The following is a 12,119-nucleotide window of genomic DNA, read 5'->3' on the forward strand; positions in this document are numbered from 1 at the left end:
AGGAATCTACCCCCTCAGAGGGGCCTAAGATGGCTCTCCTCTGCAGGATGGGTTCCACCCCCCCCCCCCCCCCGCCACACACACACCACCCGCTGGCCTGGGCTCTGTACCCAAAGTTCCTGCCCTCCAGGGTGACGGGCTCCTACTCACGTCCATTCATCCTCAGCCCTTGGGTGCCAGAAGAGCTCCCCTACCCATCCCCAGGAGGACAGAAGGGTAATGTCTACTTAGTAGATGGGGAAACATACCCAGCACGAAGGGCGGGTGGGCAGCCCTGGAGCTCGGGGGTGGGAGAGGTAGCTGGAGAGTAGGGTGTGCAGGCGGAGGTCTGCCCTGGGGAAGATCCTGGCACGGAACCTCTGCTCCACTTCCTAGCCCAGCCTCGCCTTCCACGTGTGGGTGCAGAGCAGGGACCTGTCCCTTGACTCCACAGGCAGCACAGGAGACCTTACCCACTCCCATCAGTGGCCAGGCATCCCTGACTCGGCTGTGGGGCACAGCCGGCGGCAGTGGGAGGAGCTCTGGAGTTGGAATGCCTTCGTAGAATGCAGAACGCTGCAGGTCACAGCTGCCTCTGTGATCTCACCACGAGGGGGAGCAAGACTGCCCCGAGTGACATTTCTTGGAAGAGGAGGAGTAGATGTGGACAGAGTGAAGATGGCTGAGAACCAAAAGACCTGGTGGCAGCAATGGACAGACACCACCAACGTCAAACATTTGAAATTCGTGGTACGGGGCCCCTGCCTGGCCCTATCGCTGAGCCAGCTTCCTGGGCTGGGCAGGGGCAGTGGCTGCACTGAGGGCCCTCTCCTCTCTCCTGCAGAGGACCACACATGACCCCTTCATACGGCATGAGGAGCAAGTGCTCATCAACCGCAGGGACATCACAAGTAAAAAGGTAAGGCAGGGCTGGGCCTGGGGCCTTCATTGACCCTCATCCCACAGGCCCTTTCTATAGCTGCTCATGGACAGACCAGGCCCTCATCTACCTTTAATGACCCCCAAGATGACCTTACACACCAGGGACCCCTGCAGTGACCCCTAATGTTATATTAGTCACTACTGGCCAGTGCCCCCGACAGGAACCCTTATATTATGACAGTCAACAGCAGGGTCCCCAGTAGAGACTCTCGTGCCATGAGCCACACAAATATCCCCCAACAGTGACCCTGTTTTAGGTCATTTAGGTCATGACCTCCACCCCAATGCCTGCATTCCATGATCTCAGGCAACTAGAGCAGCCCCACAGGGACCCGCATACATGGAGCACAAAGCTATGGTGACACCTGGCTGAAGGAAGGTCCCTGTCTCCTCCCAGGATGCGTGGGACATGCAGGAGTTCATCACTCGCATGTACATCAAGCAGCTCCTGCGACACCCAGCCTTCCAGCTGCTGCTGGCCTCGCTGTTGGTGGTCAATGCCATCACCATCGCTCTCCGCACCAACTTTGTCCTTGGTCAGGTGGGTCCCTGTCTTGCCCCCACTGGCTCTCATGGGGGCCTGGGGCAAGGCACTTCCTTCTTGGGCCACAGGTTCCTCATCCCTCTCTGATGGTTGGATTGGAGACTTTTCAGGGTCTGTCAGCTCTGACCTTCTAGGGATCTGAAGGTCAGGGAAGTTTGACGGTGGAGGACTCTCTGAAGACCAATTTTGAGAAATGCATTGGATTTGTAGATGGGCAGGAAAAGAATTGTGTGGGCAGAGGCAGGCAAATGGGTGCCTGGTGAGGAACAGTGTCCAATCTTGACAGTCACTAAGGGAGAATCCTTCTGGGCCAGGCACTGACTACTCAGTGCCAAGGTTCTAGCCGAAAGCACACTAAACCCAGTTCCTGTCTCAGACAGGCACGAACACCTGAGTACCACAGAGTACATAGAAGCTCAAAGAAGACCATCTGACCTGATCTGGGAGGTCAGGGAAGGCCTCCTTTATCAGATGACCCTCAAACTGACAGGAGACAATGAGTAGGAGTTGGCCAGGCAAAGGGAGATGGGAGCCGGCATGGTAACTCTGGATGCTGAAGCAGGAGGACCAGACTCTGCAACTTAGTGAGATCCTGTCTCAAAATAAAAAATAAGGGCCGTGGATGTGATTCTGTGGTAGAGTATTTACCCAGCATGCAGGAAGCTTTGAGTTTGATCCCTGGTACGGCACAGAGATTGGGAGATGGGAAAGAAGAGCCTTTTAGGCAAAAGAAGCAGCATGTGGGAGAGTTCTATTTGCCCACCTTGAAGTTCAGAATGACTTTGTTCTTATCCTTGACATTTTAATTTCTTACAGAGTATACACATCTGTATTGTGCTATTGGAAAATTAGGATGTAGGCTGGGGGTATGGCTCAGTGGTACAGCTCCTGCCTAGCACGCATCAGACTCTCTGTTCCATCCCAAACATTACAAAAATAAGTTAAATGAAAGAAATCAACAGGTCCCATGTGGTGGTGTCAGCTGAGTTCAGAGAGGTGGTCAGTGGCCAAATCATGCAGGTTTGTTATGTTAGGTGAAGGAAGATGTCACTGGAATGCCAGGGAAGGATTTAAAGCACTGAAGTGAAATGATCAGATTCGTGCTTTACAAAACTTGCAACGGTGGCCACAGTGTGGGGAGGGAAGCAAGAAAGTGAGGAGAAGGGTCAGGCAGGGTCAGGCAGGACCCTGTGGCAGAGCTCCATGTGAAAGATGGTGGGCTTGGACCAGGATGATGGCAGTGGGTGGAAAGAAGTCAGATGCCTTTAGAAACTAACTCTCTGGGAGCTGAATCCACAGAGCTTCCTGATCCACGGTACTGGTCTCTAACATTTAGTGAGCACTTATTTCATGTTACCTGGTACTATCACGTCGCCGTCTCATCAAAGGGAAGGCAGGAAGGTAAGCTTCTGGCTTCAGCGACAGTGTCTGGCTGGTGCTGTGTGTCTGTGTGTAGGAATGAGAGGAAAAGCAGGTTTGGGAGCATGTGGAGGTCAGTGTGGTACCCGAGGTGTCCACGTAATATCTAACACAGAGGGCTGTCAGTGGGGTCCACCAGGAAGCTGAAGGAGTGGGATTGAGATTGTTGAAGGGTGTGGGGTGGGAAGAAGAGTGAGGTTCAGGGGAGCAGGCAACAGGGCCAGCCGTGGGGAGAAGAGGACGAGGAGCACCTCGGGTTAACTCTCCTGACCTGCACCAGCGTCAACTCTCACGTATCGCAGGCAGAAACTCAACGGCAAAGTTTGCAGAGTGAGGAGAGCAGAGGACCCGTCAGGAACCATTCAGGGCTCAGGAAATGAATTCGGAGTGCAGATGCCACCACCATTTTGATAAAGAATGAAATAGAGTTGGAGAGGGGAAAAAAAGAGAGAGGAGAGAGGGCCAGAGAGAGCAGGGAGGCCCCCATGTTGGCAGCGAGCTTCAGGGCACGCAGTCTAGTTGGCCATTGGGATAAAGAGAGGGAGGCCATGAGGTGACTTTGGTGATGCCAGTGTGAAGTTAGGGGGCTGTGGGAGGTTAGTTGGGGTCACAGCTCTAGAGAAGCTGGAGTAGGATTGAGGTGAGTTGGGTCTTTTGAACAGATCCTAGTTACCTGCCCACTGATTCATCCACCCAAGGTACCTGTCCTGGATCCACAGTCAGGAGACACCAGGAGTTTGGTCAGGCCTGACCTAGGGGACTTGAGACACTGGAACCGTGGGAGTGGTAGGGACAGGCACCCCTCTGATTCCCTACCGGTGGGATGGGAATGGAAGCTACTCTGCAGGACGGTGTTGATGGGCACGTGGAACTATGCCTGAATGGTCTTAGCCAGTGCCTGGCACGAACGCAGAGTGCGTTTTCCAGGGCAGGACAGAAGGCAGAGGAGTTGAAAAGCGGCAGGGGTAGGAGTCTCCTCACTCTGCCAGATGTCCTTCTCCCTGGCCTCCCGCAGGCCCTATTCACTAACACCTCTGTCCCTCTCTTTCTCTCCATCTTCCGTGTAGAGACACTATCAGTTGTTCTCTACCATAGATGACATTGTGCTGACCATCCTTGTCTGTGAGGTTCTCCTTGGCTGGCTCAATGGCTTTTGGATTTTCTGGAAGGTGAGATCTTGGGACCTCTCTGTTCACTCCTTCTCCTTTCTAAGGGCTACACCCCCTCCAGTCCCTGCCCCACAAACTGAGGGGCGTGTGTGTCTGTGTGTGGAGAGAGAGAAAGAGAGAGAGAAAGAGAGGTTTTTGAATGCTTGTGATGCAACATGATAAATTGGGTTCCAGTTCTCATCCCTGTTCCAGCCTCTCCCATCTCTTTAGTTGGGCAAAGTTTGATTTCTACATCTGAGAAATGGGGTTGAGAGGATCTACCTTAATTGACAGGGTTCCAGAGCAGGGGTCAGCAAACTTCAGTAATGCACCAGATATTTTAATCTTCACAGCCTCTTTGGTTTCTGTCCTCTGTTGGTTAGCACAAAAGCAGAGACAGTACAGAACTGACTGAGCATGTCTATATCCCAATGCAACTTTTTTTTGGCAGGGGGCAGGAATCCTTCTTTATTTATTTGATATTCATTTATTTATTTGTTATTTATTTATTTATTTATTTGGGATCGAATCCAAGGGTACTCTAACACTGAGCTACATTCTCAGCCCTTTTTATGTTTTATTTTGAGACAGGGTCTAGCTAAGTTGCTGAGGTTGGACTTGAACTTGCAGTCACTGGGATTACAGGTGTGCACCAACACGCCCCACTCTTATTTGTTTTTTGAGATGGGGTCTTGCTATGTTGTCTAGGCTGGCCTCAAACTCCTGGGCCCATGTGATCCTCCTTCCTCAGCCTCCTGAGTAGCTGAGACTACAGGTGTATGCCACTGTGCCTAGCTGTATTCCAATAAAACTTTATTTAGGGACACTGAGATTTGAATTTCATATAATTTTCATATGTCACAAAGTGCTCTTCCAATTTTCCCTCTTTGCTTGCTTTACTTCTACTTACACATCTACTGGGATGTCTTCTCATTGTGGGGAATCTTCCCATCTCTCCCAGGCTAGGCCAGGTGCTGCTCTGTCCCCATGATACCGTGTACTTATCTATCTCACATGGAGTTAAAATTTGCTGTATGTCTACTTCCCTCTTAATGGTCTGTGAGCCCTGCAGGGCAGAAACCTTGCATCCTCAGGAAATGGAATGGTTCAGGATATGGAATACAGTAGGAACTTAATAATGGATGAACAAAAGAATGGGTTTATAGACAGGTGGGCTTGTGTCTGCCTGTCTGAAAATGTGTATATGGAGGCAAAACTCTAAGAGTTTAGGAAATATTGGCATGGTGGCGCACATTTGTAATGCCAGTGACTCAGGAGGTTGAGACAGGAGAATCCCAAGTTCAAGGCCAGACTCTGCAACTTAGCGAGGCGTTAAGCAACTTAGTGAGACCCTGTTTCAAAATAAAACATAAAAAGGGCTTGGGATGTGGTTCAATAGTTAAGTGCCCCTGGGTTCAATCCCCAGTATCAAATAAATAAATAAATAAATAAATAAATAAATAAATAAATAAATAATTTTTTTTCCTTTTTGTATATTTAATGCAGATACATAGATACATATTGGTTAAAACTATATTGAAAGGTATACAGAATTCTTGCTTCCACTCCAGTTCCCTCACCCCCACCCTCTCTAGGTAATCTTCTTATATTTATAGTCTCCTATTTATTCTCCCAGTAGTTATTTTTACAATCATAAGCAAATGGGTGTATATTTTTAGTCCTCCATTTCCTGACAGTATCATACTGTAAACACTGTCCTATGTTGCAGTTTGGTCAATTACTAGATCCTAACAATCTTTTCTTCCTTCTTTTTCTTTGTGCAGTACTTGAATGTGCAGGGCCTTGTACAAGCTAGGCAAGTGCTCTACCACTGAGCTACACCCTCAACCCTTTTAATTTTTGCAGGGGACAGAGTCTTGCTAAGTTGCCCAGGCTGGCCTTGAACTTGCCATCCTCCTGCCTCAGCCTCCTGAGTTGCTGGAATTACAGGCCTGTGACACTATGCACTGTTCTGACAATCTTTCTACATTCATACCTGGAGATCTTTCTTTTTTAAAATTTTTATTTGTTCTAATTAGTTATACATGACAGCAGAGTGCGTTTCAATTCATTGTTCACAAATGGAGCACAACTATTCATTTCTCTAGTTGTACATGATGTAGAGTTCATACCATTCATGTGATCATCATATAAGTACTTAGGTTAATGATGTCAATCTCATTCCACCATCTTTCCCACCCCCTGCCTTCTTTCCTCCCCTCACTCCCCTCTGCCCAATCCAAAGTTCCTCCATTAATCCCTACCCCCCTGCCCCCCACCCTCCATTATGGATCAGCATCTACATATCAGAGAAAACATTTGGCCTTTGGTTTTTGGGGATTAGCTTATTTTGCTTAGCATGATATTCTCCAACTCCATCCATCTACCTGCAAGAGATCTTTCTTATTTGATTTTTTGTGGCTACATAGTACTCCATGAAATAAATATGCCATAATTCATTCAGTCTCCAATCAATGGGCACTTTGGACATTTTCAGCTTTATACAAATGTCATTTGCACCTATTCTGGAGAACTTGCAGACCAGATTTCTAGAAGTGGAATCATTGGTCAAATTTTTCTTACAAGTGAACTTCTCCTGCTTTTCCCATTCCTATATGAGTAGGTGCCATATTGGACAAAGGGCTCACAGAATTTGCCTGTTCCCCTTCCTTGTCCCTTGAGTGCTATTTCACCTCTCACCTGCCTACTGCAGCAGTGATCTTTGATGTTTTTGTTAGTATTTACTTTCATTGTATTAATTGTAGCATGTGTCACACAAAGGCGGGAGCACCCAAGTGTTTTCAGGTCACTAACCGTAGGGCAAGGCCATCTTCTGCAGTTCATTAGCCAGGTGGCTCTCAGCTGGGCACTAGCTGGGTGTATGTGAGGCTCTACCGTGAGTCTCTGAGGTTGCACTTGGCTTTTGACACGCTTATGGGATAGTGAGTGCATGTGTGTTTCGTGGCATGTTTGGTGGGGGGGCAGCAGGGTCACTGAGCTGCCCATCCTCAGGGTGTGGGAAGGGCAGACTCAGGAGAAGTGTGCCCCCCACCCGCAGGACGGCTGGAACATCCTGAACTTCATTATCGTCTTTATCTTGCTCATGGGGTTCTTCATCAAAGAACTTGATATCATTGCTATCACCTACACGCTCAGGTGAGCTGGGGCCTCTGAAGAGAGGAGGACCTGTCTGGACTCAGGAATGATAAAAGGGAGATTGTTAACAGCTGGGGCTCAGCTCTGCCTCTCTGAGCAGTTGGCAGGGGGGCAGAGCGGAGGGAGAGGTCTGGGAAGGACTGAGGGGGCACCCTTGAGAGGTTCTGCTGCAGGGCACTTCGGCTGGTGCATGTGTGCATGGCGGTGGAGCCCCTGGCCCGGATCATCCGTGTCATCCTGCAGTCGTTGCCTGACCTGGCCAATGTCATGGCCCTTATCCTCTTCTTTATGCTGGTCAGTGCCCTCCCCGACCCTGGCTATTCCCCACCCCTGAACAGAATCCCTGGGTCACGGGGGAGAGCAGGGTGCCTGCAGCAGAGAGGCCTAGGGGTCTGAATCCCTGTGATTCCCTTGGCAGTTTTTAAAATTTGCATTTATTTGCATGTCTTGTCCCCAGGACCCCCGGGTGAAGCTAGGGGGGTCTTGGTCTCTCCGGCAGGTGTTCTCAGTGTTTGGGGTCACACTCTTCGGTGCATTCGTGCCCAACCATTTCCGGAACATGGGGGTTGCCCTGTACACTCTCTTCATCTGCATCACCCAAGATGGCTGGCTGGACATCTACAGTGACTTTCAGTGAGTACAGGGGGAATCTTCCAGGCTGTCATCCCAGCCTGGCAAGAAAGGGCCTGCAGCTCCTGAAAGGCAGGGAAATCGGGTGGGGAGGAAGGCTCTCAATGAGAGTGGGGCCTCCAAGGCTGGGTGAGGTGGCCTAGCAGGAAGGGGGTGACCCAGGCTTGAAACTGGGGAAAAGGAAATTCCTGTAGGTGGGGTCTCTGAGTTTGTGGTCCTTGTCGGCCTTGAAATTCCACATATTCAAAGTGCCACCTGACCCTGTTTTTGAGGACTCCTCCTATCATGCTAAACAGCTGGACAGCTGGGCCTTGGACTAGGGAGCAGGTCTGTGATGACAGGACAACTCCAGTCCATGAGAGTCCACCAAACTGCCTGGACTCCTGGGAACTCATTTTTAAACCTACTGCCCTAGGTTATTTTTGGGTTCTGTCCTTTATACTTTTTCTCTTTTAAATCTAAGTCCTATTTCTTTCCAGTCCTCATTAAGGAGGCTGTCCTCAAACTTGTGATCCTTCTGCCTCAGCCTCCTGAGTGGCTGGGATGACAGGCATGAGCCACCAAGCCATGAGTGATTTATTTTTATCCCCTTTGGGTGAAAGTAGAAGCCTAGTAAGTAAATGGCCTCTGCAGTCATGGTTCATCAGGTTGTAGGTAGCGGAAAAGAATCACACACTGCACAGTGAAGTTGCACTGGGCTTTTGAGTTCTTGCTCTACCATACTAGTCACGTGACTTTGGGCAAGTTACTCCATCTCTCTTCTGAGTCTGTTTCCTCACCTGTAAATTGGGATTACAATCCAATATTATCTATGTCATGGATTGCTGTGAGGATCAGTAGAAAGAATCTGTATTAATCTCTTAGCATAGAATCTGGTACAGGGGACTATATTTTAGGGAAATATTTTAGGGGGGGGATTTACAACAAGCTATTAATAGTGGGTAACTCAGCAGATGGGATTTTTTTCTTCCAATCTTTCTATAATGAACTTCGAGTAGTTTTCATAGTAAGAAAAACCATGAATAATAGTATACCTAATAGATTAAACTTGATAATGCTGATATCCTGATCACCTTGCAGGGCCGGTTTGAGAGCTGGCCCACTGTCTAGCGGCACAGTAAAGAGCAGCTGCCATGACAACTGGAAGTAGAGATTTAGATCTTTGCAATAGTAGCCAAGCAGGCAGAAGTCCCAGTGAGCCTTGGGATAATTTCCCCATTTCATAGATGAGGAAACTGAGGCCCAAAGGGCCAGGGAGGTAACGTGGCCCCGCCTGCCATCTCCAGGATGGAGAAGAGGGAGTACGCAATGGAGATTGGGGCTGCCATCTACTTTGCCATCTTCATCACCATCGGTGCCTTCATTGGCATCAACCTGTTCGTCGTCGTGGTGACCACCAATCTGGAACAGATGATGAAGACAGGGGAGCAGGGGCAGGAGAATCGAATAATCTTTAGTGAGGTGCGTGGGATGCGGGGAGGGAGCTGTGCACAAGCCCCAGCTAGAGCTCAAGTCCGTGTGCTTGCACACTCAAGGGCCTGGAGAAAGGCAAGACAGCCGCCTCCATCTCAACCACCCTCTCACCAACCGGGGCATCTAAGGGGAGTGGATTTTCTGGACGTTATGTTTCTATGACAACTCACAATGGAGCAGCGGGTGGCCTTAGGGCATTTAACTAATCTAAACCTCACTTTTTTCTTCTGTACAATGGGAGAGTAACTGAACAATGCGCATCAGTTAAGGCAGTACTAGTCATTCAGGGGCGGAGCTTCCTTGAGATTGGAGAAGGCAGTGACAACATTCTGGAAGGGTTGAGGGCAGGGCTGTGACTTGAGAGCAGGCAGGGCTTGAGAAGCTGCTGAGTAGGACTGATCAGGGTGAAATGGAGCCGAGGTTGGAGGTGGAGCTCAGCGGGAGCAGCTTGCCCAGCCCTTGCCATGCCCTGGGTTCCGTCCTCAGTGGCAGGGGGACAAAAGATTGGAGCTGAAATGGGGGCTTTAGAACCTGCTGTCCTAAGAAACTGGTCCTCCCTTGGTCTGAGTTCTCCATCCCTCCTCCCCCAGACAGGCGCAGAGAAGGAGGAAGACTGGGGTGATGAGCTGCCACTTGTGCACTGTGCAGTAGCCCGCTTGGAGAAATCGGCTATCCCCCAGGAACCGCTTGTGGGGGGCCCCCTGTCAAACCTCTCGGAAAAAACATGCGGCAACTTTTGCTTGGTGCTTGAGGCGATACAGGAGAACCTGATGCAGTACAAGGAGATCCGAGAGGAGCTTAACATGTAGGGGTTGGGAGTCCTGGGGTCACCAAGAGTCCCACCATTCTGGGCTGGGCGGAAACTCAGATTCTTCTGGTCTCAGGCCACCACTATTTTCTAATGGGGATCCTGGGACCCAGAGAGGTTGTGACTTGCCCAGGGTCCCCCAGCCTGTTGCTGGAGGAGCTGGAATCCCGACCTTCAGGTTCCTTCCATCTCACACATCACAGTCTGAATCTCTACCAGGGTTGCTCTGCGGGGGGTGAGGGATACAACGAAGGGCACCTACCGAGGAAGAGGTGAAAGGGCTCTCCCCTCCCCCAACCTCCCTAACGCACTGCCCGCTCCCCAGGATCGTAGAGGAGGTGCGCTCCATTCGCTTCAACCAGGAGCAGGAGGAGGTGCTTCTGCACAGGCGCTTGTCGCTGAACGTGTCGCTGGAGAGCCGGTCCTCTGTGGACATGCACCATATGGCTAAGCAAGACTTGCTCTCTGCGCTGATCACCAGGGAAAAGGTGCGCCTTCCCTCTCACACCCCATCCCTACTGGCCCCACCTCAGTGCTGCGTAGTGCCCAGTCCAGCCCAGCCACTGGCCCGTTTGTCAAGGGTTCAAAATCTGTCCAGGTTCCAAAATCAGTCCTCCCACCCCAAACTCCATCCCACTCCAACTGTCACTGCCCGGATCTGTTTAAGTCCTACCCTTTCCTTCTAGGGAGAGGCTCTGCCCACTTCCATTAGGCTCCACCCTAGGAGTCCATTAGTTCTCTACCACCTACAAGTCTACCTCTTCTTGGTGTGGGTTGAGCCAGCTCAGCGGCTCCTTAGAGACAGATGCTCAGCTGCCCTATGGGCAAAAGACTCCCGGATCCCATCTAGGGGCATAAGAGTAGCATACTCCTGAAAGAGGAAGCTTCTGGATAGAAAAAGGGCACACACTAGCCTAATTTAGTTCCCTTCTCTGTCTTCCACCCCATTTGACTGGGACAGAATGACCTGAAGCCTTGTGAATGCCTGGGCTCACCAGCTCAGAGGGGGTACTAGTCTGCTAGAGTTAGATCGATGAAGGACTTCCCTGAAAGGCCTGGGTGGGGCAGCTGTTGGGGCTGGAAGTGGGGAGGAAAGGAGTCTGTCAGGTGAGAGTAGGGACTGACCAAAAGGCTGCTTGGTTTACAGGTTTATGAATCTAGCACAAATATGCTGCTTAGCAAACATAAGTTCAACTACTGAGACTGCAAGAGAGAGCCAAGCACACACACAGCCAGCTACTGCAGCTTCCTGCATCCCCAGCACGGCGTGGCACAGCCTGGCAAGAGCCCAGCCTCTCCTTGCATGTGGGCAGAGGCCAGGGGCTGTGACAGTGGCAACCTCGGCAGGGCTTGTGCCTGTGAGTCGCAGGTCCAGAGGAGCCAGGATGGAGAAGGACTCTGGATGAGAGTGGAAGCCCTAGCAGCAAAGATGAGTGAGGAAGGGGGGTTGCTGGCCACGGTAGCCAGGATTTGGCCTAAGGATGGGCATTCCTGACCCCCTGCTCTAGCCCAGAGCTGGATATGGCCTGAATGGACCAAACACCAAGAAGAGAAAGGGCCACCTGCCAAGGCCAGTGAGGCCAGGTGCTGTGTAATGACAATAAATTTTGTGTTGGAATCAGTGTCTGACTAGTACGTGTACCCCCAGCTCTACCCCCTTGGGGTACTTGCCCCGGGTCTGATGGGGAAGATAGATTTTGCCCCTCAAAGCCTGTTTGTCTGATGCCCTCAGAGGCTTCAAGTGCAATGTGGGAAAAAAATCCATCCCTCTGAAAATGTCTTACGTAATGGTAGAGATATAATCCCCGCCCACAGGGTTCTCAGTTCTGGTGAGGGGTGGATCCAGACTCCAAGCCTGGGAGCCCTGCCTGATGAGGGAACTAGGACTACCCTCTCTTTCCCTGTCTAAGCCTCACTCTGGGGAAACTTAATCTGAAGGGGGTCACAATTGACTAAGCTGTGTGGGTAAAACCAGCTCCATTCTTGGACAATGGAGACTGACTGGTTAAAATGTGGGTTC

At 50.6% G+C, this 12,119-nt stretch overlaps 1 protein-coding gene across 2 annotated transcripts; it reads left to right on the forward strand.

Annotated features, from left to right (window-relative positions):
• Positions 1 to 75: 75 nt before the first annotated feature.
• CATSPER4 (cation channel sperm associated 4) lies at positions 76 to 12,089 on the forward strand. Of its 2 annotated transcripts, XM_079110236.1 has the most exons (11): positions 76 to 729; positions 824 to 898; positions 1,319 to 1,462; positions 3,952 to 4,053; positions 7,091 to 7,188; positions 7,362 to 7,482; positions 7,688 to 7,821; positions 9,105 to 9,279; positions 9,882 to 10,096; positions 10,425 to 10,587; positions 11,247 to 12,089. In XM_079110236.1, exons 1-11 carry the CDS (start codon positions 658 to 660, stop codon positions 11,298 to 11,300), a joined length of 1,353 nt encoding a protein of 450 aa, XP_078966362.1. In that variant the 5' UTR covers positions 76 to 657; the 3' UTR covers positions 11,301 to 12,089. The 2 variants fall into 2 exon arrangements, with proteins under 2 accessions (XP_078966362.1, XP_078966363.1); XM_079110237.1 differs by lacking the exons at positions 7,091 to 7,188; positions 7,362 to 7,482.
• Positions 12,090 to 12,119: the final 30 nt, after the last annotated feature.

Source organism: Sciurus vulgaris, assembly GCF_902686455.1.
Source record: "Sciurus vulgaris genome assembly, chromosome: 1".
Classification (NCBI taxonomy): Eukaryota; Metazoa; Chordata; class Mammalia; order Rodentia; family Sciuridae; genus Sciurus; species Sciurus vulgaris.